Source organism: Priapulus caudatus, unplaced genomic scaffold (genome assembly GCF_000485595.1).
Source record: "Priapulus caudatus unplaced genomic scaffold, Priapulus_caudatus-5.0.1 Scaffold249, whole genome shotgun sequence".
NCBI classification, from domain to species: Eukaryota; Metazoa; Priapulida; class Priapulimorpha; order Priapulimorphida; family Priapulidae; genus Priapulus; species Priapulus caudatus.
In genome coordinates this window covers 332,524-345,905 of record NW_014577310.1, presented here as the reverse complement: position 1 = coordinate 345,905, position 13,382 = coordinate 332,524, and the positions used below count along the sequence as shown (strand labels likewise).

Here is a 13,382-nt window from a genome sequence, read left to right as displayed (position 1 = left end):
GCTACCCTTCGAGAGATGTTCTGTGATAACATGTCCAATCGTAATAACTCTGGTAAAAGATGGTAGGACTCCCTAGCTTTGCAGGGGTACCACGACAGAGAGTTTCTAGCTGGCATCAGTCTCGCCATATACATTTGTACGTGTATACATTCGTCGAGCCGTAATACTCGTCATTTTTAACAGGTACTGGGCATATGTGACGGCCAGGATATTGAGCTCCCTACTACATTTGGCAAAAAATCATTTTAGAGATTTGATCTTATGCTGGAGTTATGGCTTATAGATCCGTGTTGTTGCGCGCGCATTGGCGCAGTAGCTCCTGGAATAATTTATATTTTGATAAAAGAAAACATGATTGCTAAAATGGAGCTGGCTACCCTCGAGGAGATTTCTGTGATGTAGAATGGTCCAGTCGTAATAAGCTCCGGTGGTGAGAAAGATGGTAGGACTCCCCTAGCTGTGGCGGGTAAAACCGGGGCGCGGACGCGGAGTTATTTTTTTCCGGGGCAGTCGAGAAGGCGGATATATGCGCGAACCAGGAGGATAGATTTAGACGCTTCGGTGATTGCCTGCCTTCGATTTGCTTTGGCCGTTGACAAGAGGACAAGACGGCGCGCATATGGTAAACAGTAGGAGCGAAGAATTGAGGCGAATAGTATTAGATTGGCAATACTAACAGCACTAACCGCTCAACCGTATAGGGTGGGGAACCTAGACCTAACCCTAACGCTAACCCTCAATCACTAAGCTAACCCTAACCCTACCCTAAATTTAATTTATTAACACTAATAAATGTAAATTAAATTATGTAAAGGGAAAGAACTTTGTGCACAATAGTGAGAGAGAGATATTTATATTGTATAATACAGAATGCATGGCAATGAATTCCGTTAATATGAGAAAGGACAATAGTTGAAAGTGGATAAAGAATGAGAGCATACAGAAAACCAAAAAATAATTAAGAAACCAAACGCGGATTCGAAGCAACGACTCTATTGACAGAAAGTGAGAGGGGACGCCCGGGAGGGAGAGGGAAATGGGTAGATAGGGGGGGAGGGAGAGGGAAAGGGGTAGATAGGGGGAGGGAGAGGGAAAGTGGAGGAATAGGGAGGGAGAGAGAGAGGGGGTAGTGATAGGGGAGAAGGGAGGAGGGAGAGAGAAATAGCGGGTCGATAGGGGAGGGAGAGGAAAGGGGTAGAAGTAGGGGGAGGAAGGGGAGAAGAAGGGTAATAGGGGAGGGAGAGTGATAAGGGGTAATAGGGGAAGGGAGAGGAAAAGGCGGTAGATAGGGGGAGGGAGAGGGAAAGGGGTAGATAGGGGGAGGGAGAGGGAAAGGGGTAGATAGGGGGAGGGAGAGGGAAAGGGGTAGATAGGGGGAGGGGAGAGGGGAAAGGGGTAGATAGGGGGAGGGAGAGGGAGAGGAAGGGGTAGAGTAAGGACAGGGAGAGGAAAGGGGTAGAGTAGGGGAAGGGAGGGGAAAGTGGTAGATAAGGGGAGGGAGAGAGAGAGGGGGTAGAGTAGGGAAGAGGGAGAGAGAGGTGGAGAGAGGGACGAGGAGATGAGAAAGGGTAGATAGGGGAGGGAGAGAAAGGGGTCAGATAGGGGGAGGGAAGAGGAAAATACGGGGTAGATAGGGGGAGGGAGAGGGAAAGGGTAGATTAGGGGAGGGGCAGAGGGGGGAAGAGGTAGATGAGGGGGAGGGCAGAGGGAAAGCGGTAGTAGGAGGGAGAGAGAAAAGGGTAGATAAGGGAGAGAAGAAAAGGTAGAGTAGCAGGAGTGAGGATGAAGGCGGAGAAGAGGAGAGGGAAAGGAAGAGGAGAGTAGAGAGAAGAGGTGCGGCTTGTCAGAAGAGAGCAAGCTCGGCGTGTATGACTGGGTTTGGGGAAGACTGTTTACTAGTGTTATGGGAGACTAGTTTGGGAGGGCGAGAGAGAGGGTTAGGATAGGCGAGAGTTAGAGGGTAATGGGAGAGAGGAGATAAGGGAAGAGGAGAGAGGGAGTGGAATGGGAGAGAGGGTAGATAGGCGAGAGATGAGAGGAGGGGAAAGTAGAGATGATGGGGGAGATAGGCAGAGAGAGGAGAGGAGGGGAAGATGAGAGACGAGGGAGAGAGAGGGAGGGACGCCGGAGGGAAGAGAGAGAGCGGAGTAGATAGGTGGACAGCGGAGGAGAAGGAAGAGAGAGGGAGAGAGAGAGGGTAGATAGGGAGAGAGAGGGAGGGAGGGGAAGAGAGAGCAGCGGGGGTAGAGTAGGGAGATAGGAGGGAGGAAGAGGGGAGGGAGGGAAGAGAGAGAGGGATGAGGAGCAGCGGGGTTAGATAGCGGAGATAGAGGGAGGGAGAGGAAAGAGCGAGTGGGTAGATAGGCAGAGGAAGAGGAGGGGAGTAGATAGGGAGAGAGAGGAGGGAGAGGGAAGACGAGAGGGAGAGAAAGAGAGTGGGCGTAGATAAGGGAGAGAGAGGGAGGGGAGAGAGAGAGAGAGAGAGGGGGGTAGATAGGGGGAGAGAGAGTGAGGAGGGGAAGAGGAGGGGTAGATAGGGAGATGAGAGTAGAGAGAGATGGTAGAAGGGAGGGGAAAGAAGAGAGAGAGAGAGAGGGGGGGGCCCCCGGGGTTTGAGGGGCGGGGTGCGGCGTGGGGTCCGTGGGGGGGGGGGAGGGAAAACACAGAAAAATCTGAAACAGGAGGAAAGAAGTGTGGCACAGGGGAAGAGAGAGAGTGAGTTTTAACAACAATCAAACAAACGCATTTCGAAACCTATCGCCCTCACCCCCTCGTCACATCATTTGGGGCAGCCCTACCGTGAAAACTCGTGCTCTGCTGGGCTAGCTGCTCTTGTGCCGATGCGTACACGCATTTGTCCGCACTACTGCTCTGGCGAGCCGCTCTCAACTCGTCTCGTCTGGCGTTACCGCGCTACCTGAACACGCTGCACTTGAGACGTTGGCTCGTCCAGCAGCCGGCGCACATGTGGGGCAATGAGGTATGTGGTGGTATTTTATCTCGTTTGGGTTGTGGGGTGATTGGTTCTTTCTGGTTGTTTCCGCTGCCCTTGCTTATTTGCTGCATGTCTGTACTTTTCTTCCTCTCTCTGTGTGGTGTGGTGGATAAGGCACAACGGCGTTCTCCTTAAAGGTCCGTTGGTTGACAAAAATCCGGTTTGGTATTTAAACTTAAATTTTGTTTTCTGTAATTTCTATCTTATCCCTTAACTATTGTTTAAAAATTTACGGAATTTATTTTGCATGATTGGTATTTCAACAAATTAAATTTTAATGAAATTTCTTTTTTTAATAACTTTAAATTTTTGTCATTTTTAGGTAATTAAATTAAATTAGGGTAGGGTAGGGTTAGGGTTAGCATGTAGGTTGGGTTAGGGGTTAGGGTTAGTTAGGGTTAGGGTTAGGGTTATTATGATAAATAATTGGGCAATTGCTTCCCGCTACAACCTGGGTTACACCACGACATGTTGTCGAGCGTGTTCTCCTTGGTCAAAGTGCCGGCCAGGAGAATGATCCGGGAGGGGGCTAGCGGTCGGAGAAATACGCCCCATAGAAGAGCCGGCTACAATCTCGATGGGTCCGGATGAGATCTAATTCCCGACTGGAAAAGCACAAAACCCCGCGGCGGGTCCGGGTCGCCGCGTGCGAAAGCTTAAGGGCGTCCCAACCACTTTTACCAGAGTTTTCCCCGAATGAAAGTTCATACCGGGCATGCTCGCCGGTGGTCATTCACCCAGTGCTCAAATATTTTTTCTTAATTTACCCGCTTTTTTTATCAAATACCCATTTCATTATCGGGGGGGCCTGCGCCCGCGGCGCTTTATTCAGCTCTTTTTTACCGCCAATTTATCCCTCTTTTTTGGCCACTGTCTCGCTCCTATCCCCTGTTCTCTCCCGTCTGCCTCGTCCTGTTAACCTAGCGGTTCCGTCGCGCTGTGTACACGTAAATGTGATTGGGTGCCTGCTGCCGCCCTCGTTGTGCGGGTACCTCTGCGCTAGGGATCCGTCCCCTGTTTACCAAGCGTGTATTCGTGGCCTTGTAATCACACGGATCTCTTCCGAGGTTGGGAATCGAAGCGAAGCAGCGATGGGCACGGGAGCAGTATCGATGACTGGTTCAACAATGGGTTCGAGCTGGATCGTTCATCTGACGGGTGTCTTCGCTGTGACGGCATGGTGTTGATGTCGGACTCGCCGACGATTCGCTCTAAGGTGGTCGCCGCCGGCGGTCGTCGTCTTCCGGCGCGGGCAAGCAGTGCCGGATCGGGACGGACGGCACGTGGTCGTGACGTTTCAGTCTACAGCCGTGGCGCCACGGGTTGAGTGGTCGAGCTGGGGGAGCTAGGTGCCTTGTTGTGCGAAAGTTTTTGTGTTGGGGCGTTTAGGGAGAATAATAGATCGTCAAATGGAGAGGGGGGTGGGGTGGAGTGTAAAGGGGTAAGAAGAGGACAGCGTGAGTAGGGGTGAAGATTGGAGAGAGAGCGAGAGCGAGGGGAGGGGCTCTGCGGGGGCGGAAGGGGCGGTGTGGATGAGTAGAGGAGAGAGAGACAGAAGAGAGACAAGAGGAGAGAGAACCGAGAAGAGAGAGGTGAGGAGAGAGCGAGAGAGGACAGCGACGAGAGAGCAGAGAGAGACAGCAAGCGACGGAGCGAGAGAGAGAGAGGTTGCACGAGAGCGAGAGAAGAAGGATCAAGGGTGAGAAGAGAGGAAGGAGGTAGATTGAGACGAGAGCGGGAGGGAAGCGTGCAATAGAGGAGACAGAGAAAGAGAGAAAGAAGGAGAGCGAACGAGACAAGAGAGAGGAAGCGAGAAAGAGAGAGGAGAGAGCGTAGAGACAGAGGAGAGAGAAGAGAGAGAGAGAGAGAGAGAGAGACGAGACGAGAGAGAGAAGATTTTAGAAGAGACGAGAAGAGAGCAAGAGAGAGGAGATGAGAGAAGAGAAGAGAGAAGAGAGAGAAGATGAGAGGAGAGATAGAGAGAGAGAGATGGAGAGAGGAGAAGAGAGAGAGAGAGAGAGACGAGAGAGAGAGAGAGAGAGAGGAAGAGAGACAGAGAGAAGACAGAGAGAGAGAGAGAGACAGAAGAGTGAGAGAGAGAGAGAGAGAGAGAGAGAGAGAGAGAGAGAGAGAGAGAGCGAGCGGAAACGGACTCCTGATGTTATCCAATCTCTATGTCTACTCTACAGGCTCACTGATCGAGCCATCAAACTGTGTATCCGGTGAAAAACCCGGTGAAATTTGCAAGCGTCAATAGAGGCTTTGCTCCTGTGATTGCCGAGAACAAGGGGATGGTAGAGGTGTCTGTATTTCTTAGTAGACTGGCCGAATGAAAATTCGTTTAGGTATTGTAACTGCTCTTTGTGCCGTTTGTGAATATGGCCTACACTGTTAATGTTACATTGCATTGAAATGCCTCGGTCTCACCACGATATTTTTAAATGTACCTACTGTGAGCTAGTCTATGTTGCGGGAAAACATTTAAACTCATTTGCATTGCCCATTGCTACTTTTATTCGAGTATCGTGAAAGTACGGTACTATATATGGCAACAGAAATATTCGATAATCAATGCATACACACCCGAGCATAATTTTTTGCTAGTCTGTAGTTGCGGTATTTACCTATCTAAATATACACTGTATTTTAGATATGTTCGTGGTAGAGTAACGTACCCCTAGTCCAGTTGTAGCCGATTTGTTGTTAGCATGATTCGACGTTGCATAATAAATTATAGCTTGCTTTTTAGCTCATCTGACGTAGTCAGGTGCAGCTTGTAGAATCGCATGATCGTCCGTCCATCCGGCCGTCCGTGCGTCCGTCAACAGTTGGGCACAAATCTAAACGGCTCGAGGTACGGATTCGAAAGTCGGGACGTAGGGGGTAATCCGAAAACGAGTTGGGATGTCGAAGCTGGGGGTCAAAGGTCAAAGGTCAATAGGTGTAAACGAAGGGGGAACATTCCCTCCTTAACTTAAGGTATAGGGAGGAAATGCAGAATTGCGGCACAAATCTAAATTGATCGACCTAGGCTTGTGATAGTCGGTGTATAGCATCATGGTAAGAAAAGCCACCACTGTGCCGAAATTGGAGGTCACAGGTCAAAGGTCAATGGGGCACAGGGCAGATTTTAGACATTTTCTGAGGGTATGGTCTGACGGAGCGATTGGAAAACTTTTTTGTTTCAGCGGTGACCTACCATTTTTATGGCTTTATTGAAAGGACCATAAAATGTACTTTCCGCTGACATACGAAGAGTAAGTGTCGGATAACCTTTTGACCCTCAAGAATCTGTTGACTGTTAACAAAGGACTGAACTGCTTTTGCTATTGTGGATGTGAGGCTACAGTTGCACAGTTCAATTGCAAGGCAAATGTTTGTTGAACAAGGTTTACGCTCCTTAAATCATATTATTTTCTAAAGCAGTCTGTATTAGCACCCTGAGTAGCACCCTGTATTAACACACTGTAATGAACCCTGAATGCTCGTGTGGGTAGGCAAAAACATGGGGGCAGCCCATTACGCATGCATGGGGGCAGCCCATTACGCATGCATGGGGGTGAACTGGCACTATTCTAATCATAATTATTGCCTGGCAACCTGCAATGCAGATGTGTTAACTCACAGCTGAGCGAAATTCTCGCCTGCCTGAATATACTTGGATTTCAGCAACTTAATGGAGTGAGGTTATCACGCACGAAGGTTGATGCCATCTTTGATTATTGATGACACTTGCACGCGCCATCTCGCGGCAACTGCTTTTGCTATTAGAGCCCCCTCCCCCCACTCTCCCCCCACTACTACCACTACGCTCGCGCTCGACTCATATCCATGATAACATGTTAATAGAGCGAAGTCAATAAAGTTACACAGCTGTATCTTTATTACTGTACTACCGGTATAGCAAAGCCTATAGCTATCATAGATTTTAGATCTGTATTAGTAGTATCCTAGATATATGCTCTGAGCGCGAACGCGGTGGCGGGAGGGCGCACTTGATTCGGTTGCCAGTGAGTTTATCAGAAGAATACCCGGCTACAGTACACGTCAGTTGAGCGCCGTCGCTCTGCGGCACTTGTTATAATCTGTTATGACTGCCAAATATGTGCGTGGGGTAAACGCTACTAGTGCTCATACACGCATTGGGTATTTGTGCATTTGTGTGGGTTTACCATTGTCACTTATACAGTTATTTGGTATAATCTTTGTCGTGTGATGTGCATACTGCCTCGCCATGCTTTTATCATAAAATGCACAATGGTTGTGGTTATCTGCTGCACTATATATCATTGTTCAACTTTGCTTCACATTTTTAGCTTGTTGAAAATATTTTGTGTTGTTATAGTGTTACAACCGTGCTCACAATAAGTATATTTAAACAGGGTTGTGCCACTTATTAATGCTGAAGGGGTCGTTGTCGTATAGGCGTACCCGAGGTACATATATCTACGCCTACTCCCGCTCATATGGTCTATGTCCCCCAGGGTACTGCCGGAACATACCCTGGGTACGGTCCGGTATACCGGAACGTACCCTGGTCACTATTTATATGGTTAGGGTTAGGATTAGGGTTAGGGATAGGGTTAGGGTTAAGGTTAGGGAGTAGGCGTAGGCGACTCCCTAGACTCGTTAGTGGAGTCGGTGAGGTACGGTCCGGCATATTAGATAGTACCAGGGTACCTTCCGGCAGTACCCCGGGGGACATAGACACTCTCAACATAGACCCAATCTTATTCTTTTATAGTTAGTCACGTCCATTTCCCCCAGCAGTGCCCTTATGTGTGCACGTTGTAGTATCATGCCATAGTGTTTCATTGCATAGATATGGGCCTATGTTCGTATAAATTGCTAGTATCCTTTTTTTCTACAATCATGTCTGTTGTGATATTGCTTATGTATGCCAATGCAAGACGTACGCATTGTTGTAAAAAGTAACCCTGTGAAGATGTAATGAATATGAAGATTGCTACATTAAAACCGGTTTGTATAATTATTAGTTGCGCAATGTGTGCTGGTAGATATTATTAGCTTGTTGGTAGATATCGAGCTAATAAATAATATAATAAGGAGCTAACAGCAAAATAAAAAAGTGTTAAGTAGAGAATATGTGGTGCATTGTGCTTTAACATGGCTGTGATGGGCACATGAACAGAGCTTTACGAATGGACGAACTGCCACTAGGAAAAGACATAGCAGATATTTTTCATTTGAAGCATACCATGATTTTTGCATTGTTTTAAGTCAAGTTATGGTATTTAATGCTACATGGTAATTGTCATTGTTCATTATCAATATATCAGGAGTGAATAATAATAGATTATGATTATTAAACTATTATTATTCACTCCTGAATATATGTAAATGCGTGCGTGTGTGTACACGCAGGCGGGTTGCTGTTTCAAAAGTACTGCAGTTTATTATTACAGATGGTGCCATTGCCTGATCATATCGCAGTAATGATGCAAGTGGGGTGTTTGAATTTTCTTATTTTTTGCGTCAGGGTTGGACATGTCATTCTGCTATTAGTTTTGTCTTCACATATCAAGATATCGTGGTCTCTATGAATATAAATAGAGCACTGCTGTTACCGATGAAATTGGAAATAAAAACCAAATTATTGGATTTTAATCATTTTAAAATCTTTTGGTTCTAATGTCTTCAGTCTTAAAGATGAAACTCAATCGCTTTATTTGATGGTGTACTACTTTGCTTTGTAAATAATCTTCTACCAATTACAGTAAACACATCAATATATGCATATATGATGTGCGTATATACGTTATGGATGTATATCAATTAGGATATCCTACCGTTGAGCGCGAAAGCATGTATGGGGATATATTTCCATGTGATTTTTCACGTGCCAAGTGCACAGGCACAAATACCATATATATAATACCACCATAAAATCACGCATGAATAACAAACTTAGTTTTTTATTTGCAATGTTCACTTTTATTCACGCAGCCTGTGCAGTTGTCAATTGATATCAACTGAATATTCCATTTAGTTCACTTATGCACGCACGCTTATGCATAACATGGCACCACATATATAATGGGAGATATTATGCATACCCTGACACCCATTTGCTACCCTGTTCTGGAATTAAAGCAACGTCGCCCAAGGTAATCTAAAACATTTCCTTTACATATAGTGCACACAAATTGCATAACATTTCTGTTATCATTATTCCTCAAACACATATTTTTACCCAATGACATTGGTAATTAGCAATATTATAAAATTATAAGATTATAAAAGCACTATAGACCCTAGAAATGCGTAATACACTAGGGCCCGAACTTGCAAAAGCTTGCAAAATGCGACTAATTTCATCTAATCTTTTTATTCCGCAATATAGTTTAGGCAAGAATACATGTCACTTCAACTTACTGATTTCAAAATTATGACTACATTGACCTGACATGCATAAATGCATTATTTAGCAGTCAATTAGATATACAATCAGTGTTAATTGGGCTCAGACTGGTTCACCTCAACTTATTGAAATTTGTCCTATTTTACCCACGATTCCAACAATGGCAGGTATATTACACTACAGTAACTACATATAGCAGTGGTTCTTAACCTTTTTTGAGTCATGGACCCCTTTGAGAATCTGGTGAAAGCTACGGACCCCTCCCCAGAGAAATGCACATAAGTGCACAAACACAAAATTTTTCATGCGCCTGATTCACGGACATCCTGAAGCCTATCCGCGTACCCCAAAGGAGTCCATGGACCATAGGTTAAGAACCCCTGACATATAGCTTAAACGTTCAACTAAAACCGGGAACATGTATAGACTCAAAACATATAGATAGTTTCCCATTTTCGAATTGTTTTTTTTATGGCTTCCAACATTCGAACACAATTCTTGAACTAGACAATTGCAATGAAACATGCACAGCGTTCATACCATCAACAGGGCAGGGCCATCGACAGGTCGACGCGGTCAGACTGATGACAATTAACGCCCTCTATATGTACGTACACACACTACGTATACACACAGCTGATCAACTAACTGTATTTTCGAATCTACCACAAAGGTAATATGTATATATATAATATAATATATATATATATATATATACACACACGTATATATATATATTTATATATGTATACGCACGCATGCACTCACGAGTGCGCATGCGTGTGCGTGTGCGTGTGTGTGTGTGTGTGTGTGTGTGTGCGCGTGCGTACGTAGGTGTGTGTACGCGCGTGCGTACGTGTGTGTGTGTGTGTGCGCGCATACGTACGTGGGTGTGTGTACGCACGTGCGTGTACGGTTGACGAAAGTCACATGCAGTCCCACGCAATCATCCGACATGCTGACGTTAGGATTCACTTGCTTACAAACTTAATCGACGTACGTACACCCTCATCACAGTAGCTGACACCAACTGCAAAGCAATACTATCACACATCAGGGACCCGTTGCCAGAAACACAAAGTTAGTCTTAACATTAGTCTTAACATTAACTTTTTCTCATAGACTGTTGCCAGAAACACGGTTAAGTTACGGGTTTCTCATACGGAGCGTACGCGGGTCCGGTCTACGAGGAAACGTCAATCTTAAGATTAATGTTAAGACTAATTTTGTTTCTGACAACGGGCTCCAGTACTGTATAACTACGGTACCGTTTCACTCCACCTCTGAGAAAACGAACGAGATGTAAGTGCTGAGCGTTTTAACGGGAGGACGACATGTAAGTCTTGTATATGCACGCTGCACCAACAGTGACGAGCAACGGAATCACAAAGGTCGTCCAGTTTCTGAAATAAACGGCAATTTATGCAGTTCGTGCATTAGGAGCAAGAAGATGTCAAGCGAATGTTTTGAGGAAGGAATCACAGGTCTTTTCCTAACAGTCCCTAGGTTCAGTAGCGTAGCTAGGATTTTTTCAGCGGGGGGGGGGCACTGGGGGGGCCTTACATTTTCGTGGGGGGGGGGCACAATATATAACCTTTCTTTGTATTATACTGTTCTAACAGCATTGTTTTTAATTCAATTTTTTTTTATCAAGCATGAATTTTCAGTGGGGGGGGGGCACCTGGGGGGCACAGAAAATTTGTGCCCCCCGTAGCTACGCCTCTGTCTAGGTTTAAGTATAATGAACACCAATCAGATTCTAAGCAACTAGTTTGAGGAAGGAATTGCAAGTCTTTTCCTAACAGTCCCTAGTTTTAAGTATAACGAACACCAAGATGTTAAGCAAACATATGGAGGAAGGAATCGTGAATTTTTTCCTAGGAGTCCCTAGCAGTTTTAAGTATAGATTAAAGTAGTTTCCATGCTAGTGATAAAAAAAGGTATCAGAATCCTAGGAACCGGTAATAAAATTATATTGTGGGCGATTGCAGCACTCAAACAGCAGTGATTCCACTGATCATAGAATGCTTACCTATGAAAACAAAATTTCACATTCCAAGCGACCTTTGATGAAATTCTAGAGCTCCTAATTATTTTTTACCCATCTTGGGCAACTGGGTGAGTGTTAATTTTCATCACTGCTGTATAAGTAGATATGTTCATGACAATACTTCCAAGTTCCACTTCTCCAAGCTTATAATAGCCTTCTCACTACATTCCCAATATAGGTTCCCAATAGCAGGTGCTCTAGCTAGAATGACTGGATTACTACTTATCTCAAGCACTGCTACTGTATAGAATATATTTATAGACAACAAAGTTAGAGCGCTCTGGTAACAGGTTTGGTTTTCTATTTCCAAAAATAGACGTGTTATTGTGGAAAAAACTGTGGGGCAAGTACACTATTCAGGTACGCATTCAACACTCTTGGCAAATTTTCAACGAATTATACTAGTCCAAAAGAAGGTGAAGAAAATTTATGCAACTCTGTAATTTTACGAAATTTTAGGAATTTAGATGGCTCTATTTCAAAGTATGAACCGTGTCTGAAAACGGCCCATATCTATCAGGAGTAAATAATCACACACAAAAAACACAATTTGTGATTATTAATTACTTCTGATATTTATCTATATATTGTGTCTGTGATCAATTAGTGTACTACTCACGATTGTTTTGCTTCAGGCGTTTCATTGTAGTTCGGTGTTTTCTGAAAACAGACAGAAATATATAGAGCACTAGTTAGGCAGGTCATCAGGTACATGCAAGTATTGCTCATGGCATCATTGTTGCCCTCAATCACCTCCCTAATTAGAAACACGCTAAACATGTTCATTACTGATGACACGGAGACAGGAAGAGCATATCACTACTATATATTCAAACTGTTCTTTCTTGTTTGGGGGAGGAGATAACGTCAGCATGAGCAACCACTAAATCGCCACACAGTCACAAACATCAAACTAGAAAGAAGGTTCTCATAGAGTGCGAATCCTCCGCATACGCGATCACTACACCTGTGATATTTTGTAGGCTGAGGTTGCTACTTGTAATGGATGACGTTGACCTTGGTAAAATATCACTCAAAATGAATACTTGTCAAGGATTAACACAGTTGGTAATCTGCAGTAGATTATTCACAAACGTGAAAATACTGAGTGCAGAGCCCTCGATTATCCTACGATCACCGCCAACAAACATTCCTGCAGCCAGCTAATGATTTTAGGGAATGACAAATTAATAAAATATTATAATTATCACCAAGCTTTCTTCGACTTACCTCTTTGTCGTTTGCTACTCTGTCAGCCTGCAACACAAGAACATCAGGTATTCAACTGTAGAAATGTACTGGCAAGAAAAGGATGCAACGTGAACACTAGGGTGTGGGGAGAGGCCTGAAATCTTTGGCACTGGAGAATGCAATAAAAACTGCTGCTGTTGCTGCTGCTACTGCTACTACTACTACTACTACCACAGGGGTAGAAATTAACTTTTGAACAAGGGAGTCCAACGAACTCCCTGCCCTCGAAAGGAGGGAGTCCGCGGCAAAATGAGGGAGTCCGCAGTCTGAAGTTCAAAATTAATGATATTAACAATAACACGTGCTTATTTTGAAGATTCATGCGGTTGCTCGTCTGCCCAATTTTCTTTGGACATTTGCTGAAAAAATATGGCAATTCCGCAAGACCGTGCTCTGGAACAAACTAGTTAGTATGGAAGAATTTTCAGGGAGTCACACAGACTCCTGCATATGTCAAATCAGGGAGTCCGGCAGTAAATCAGGGAGTATTTCACTCGAGACTCGCGTTAATTTCGCACCCTGTACTACTGCTGCTGCTGCTGCTGCTGCTGCTGCTGCTGCTGCTGCTGCTGCTGCTGCTGCTACTGCTACTACTACTACTACTACTACTACTACTACTACTACTGCAGCTGCTGCTGCTGCTACTGCTACTACTACTACTACTACTACTACTACTGCTACTACTACTACTACTACTACTACTA

At 45.0% G+C, this 13,382-nt stretch overlaps 1 protein-coding gene across 2 annotated transcripts in view; it reads right to left on the bottom strand.

The window, feature by feature from the left end:
- Positions 1-10,217: 10,217 nt before the first annotated feature.
- Positions 10,218-13,382, bottom strand: part of LOC106808022 (cytochrome b5-like) — an 8,417-nt gene continuing 5,252 nt past the window's right edge. Inside the window, exons 4-6 of one of the 2 annotated variants that reach the window (XM_014810570.1) lie at positions 12,658-12,684; positions 12,047-12,087; positions 10,218-10,407 (exon numbers count right to left, since the gene is read on the bottom strand). In XM_014810570.1, coding sequence (XP_014666056.1) covers positions 10,389-10,407; positions 12,047-12,087; positions 12,658-12,684 — 87 coding nt within the window. In that variant the 3' untranslated portion in view covers positions 10,218-10,388. Of the gene's footprint in view, positions 10,781-12,046; positions 12,088-12,657; positions 12,685-13,382 lie in introns of both variants that reach the window. The other variant, XM_014810569.1, reaches the window with a different exon arrangement.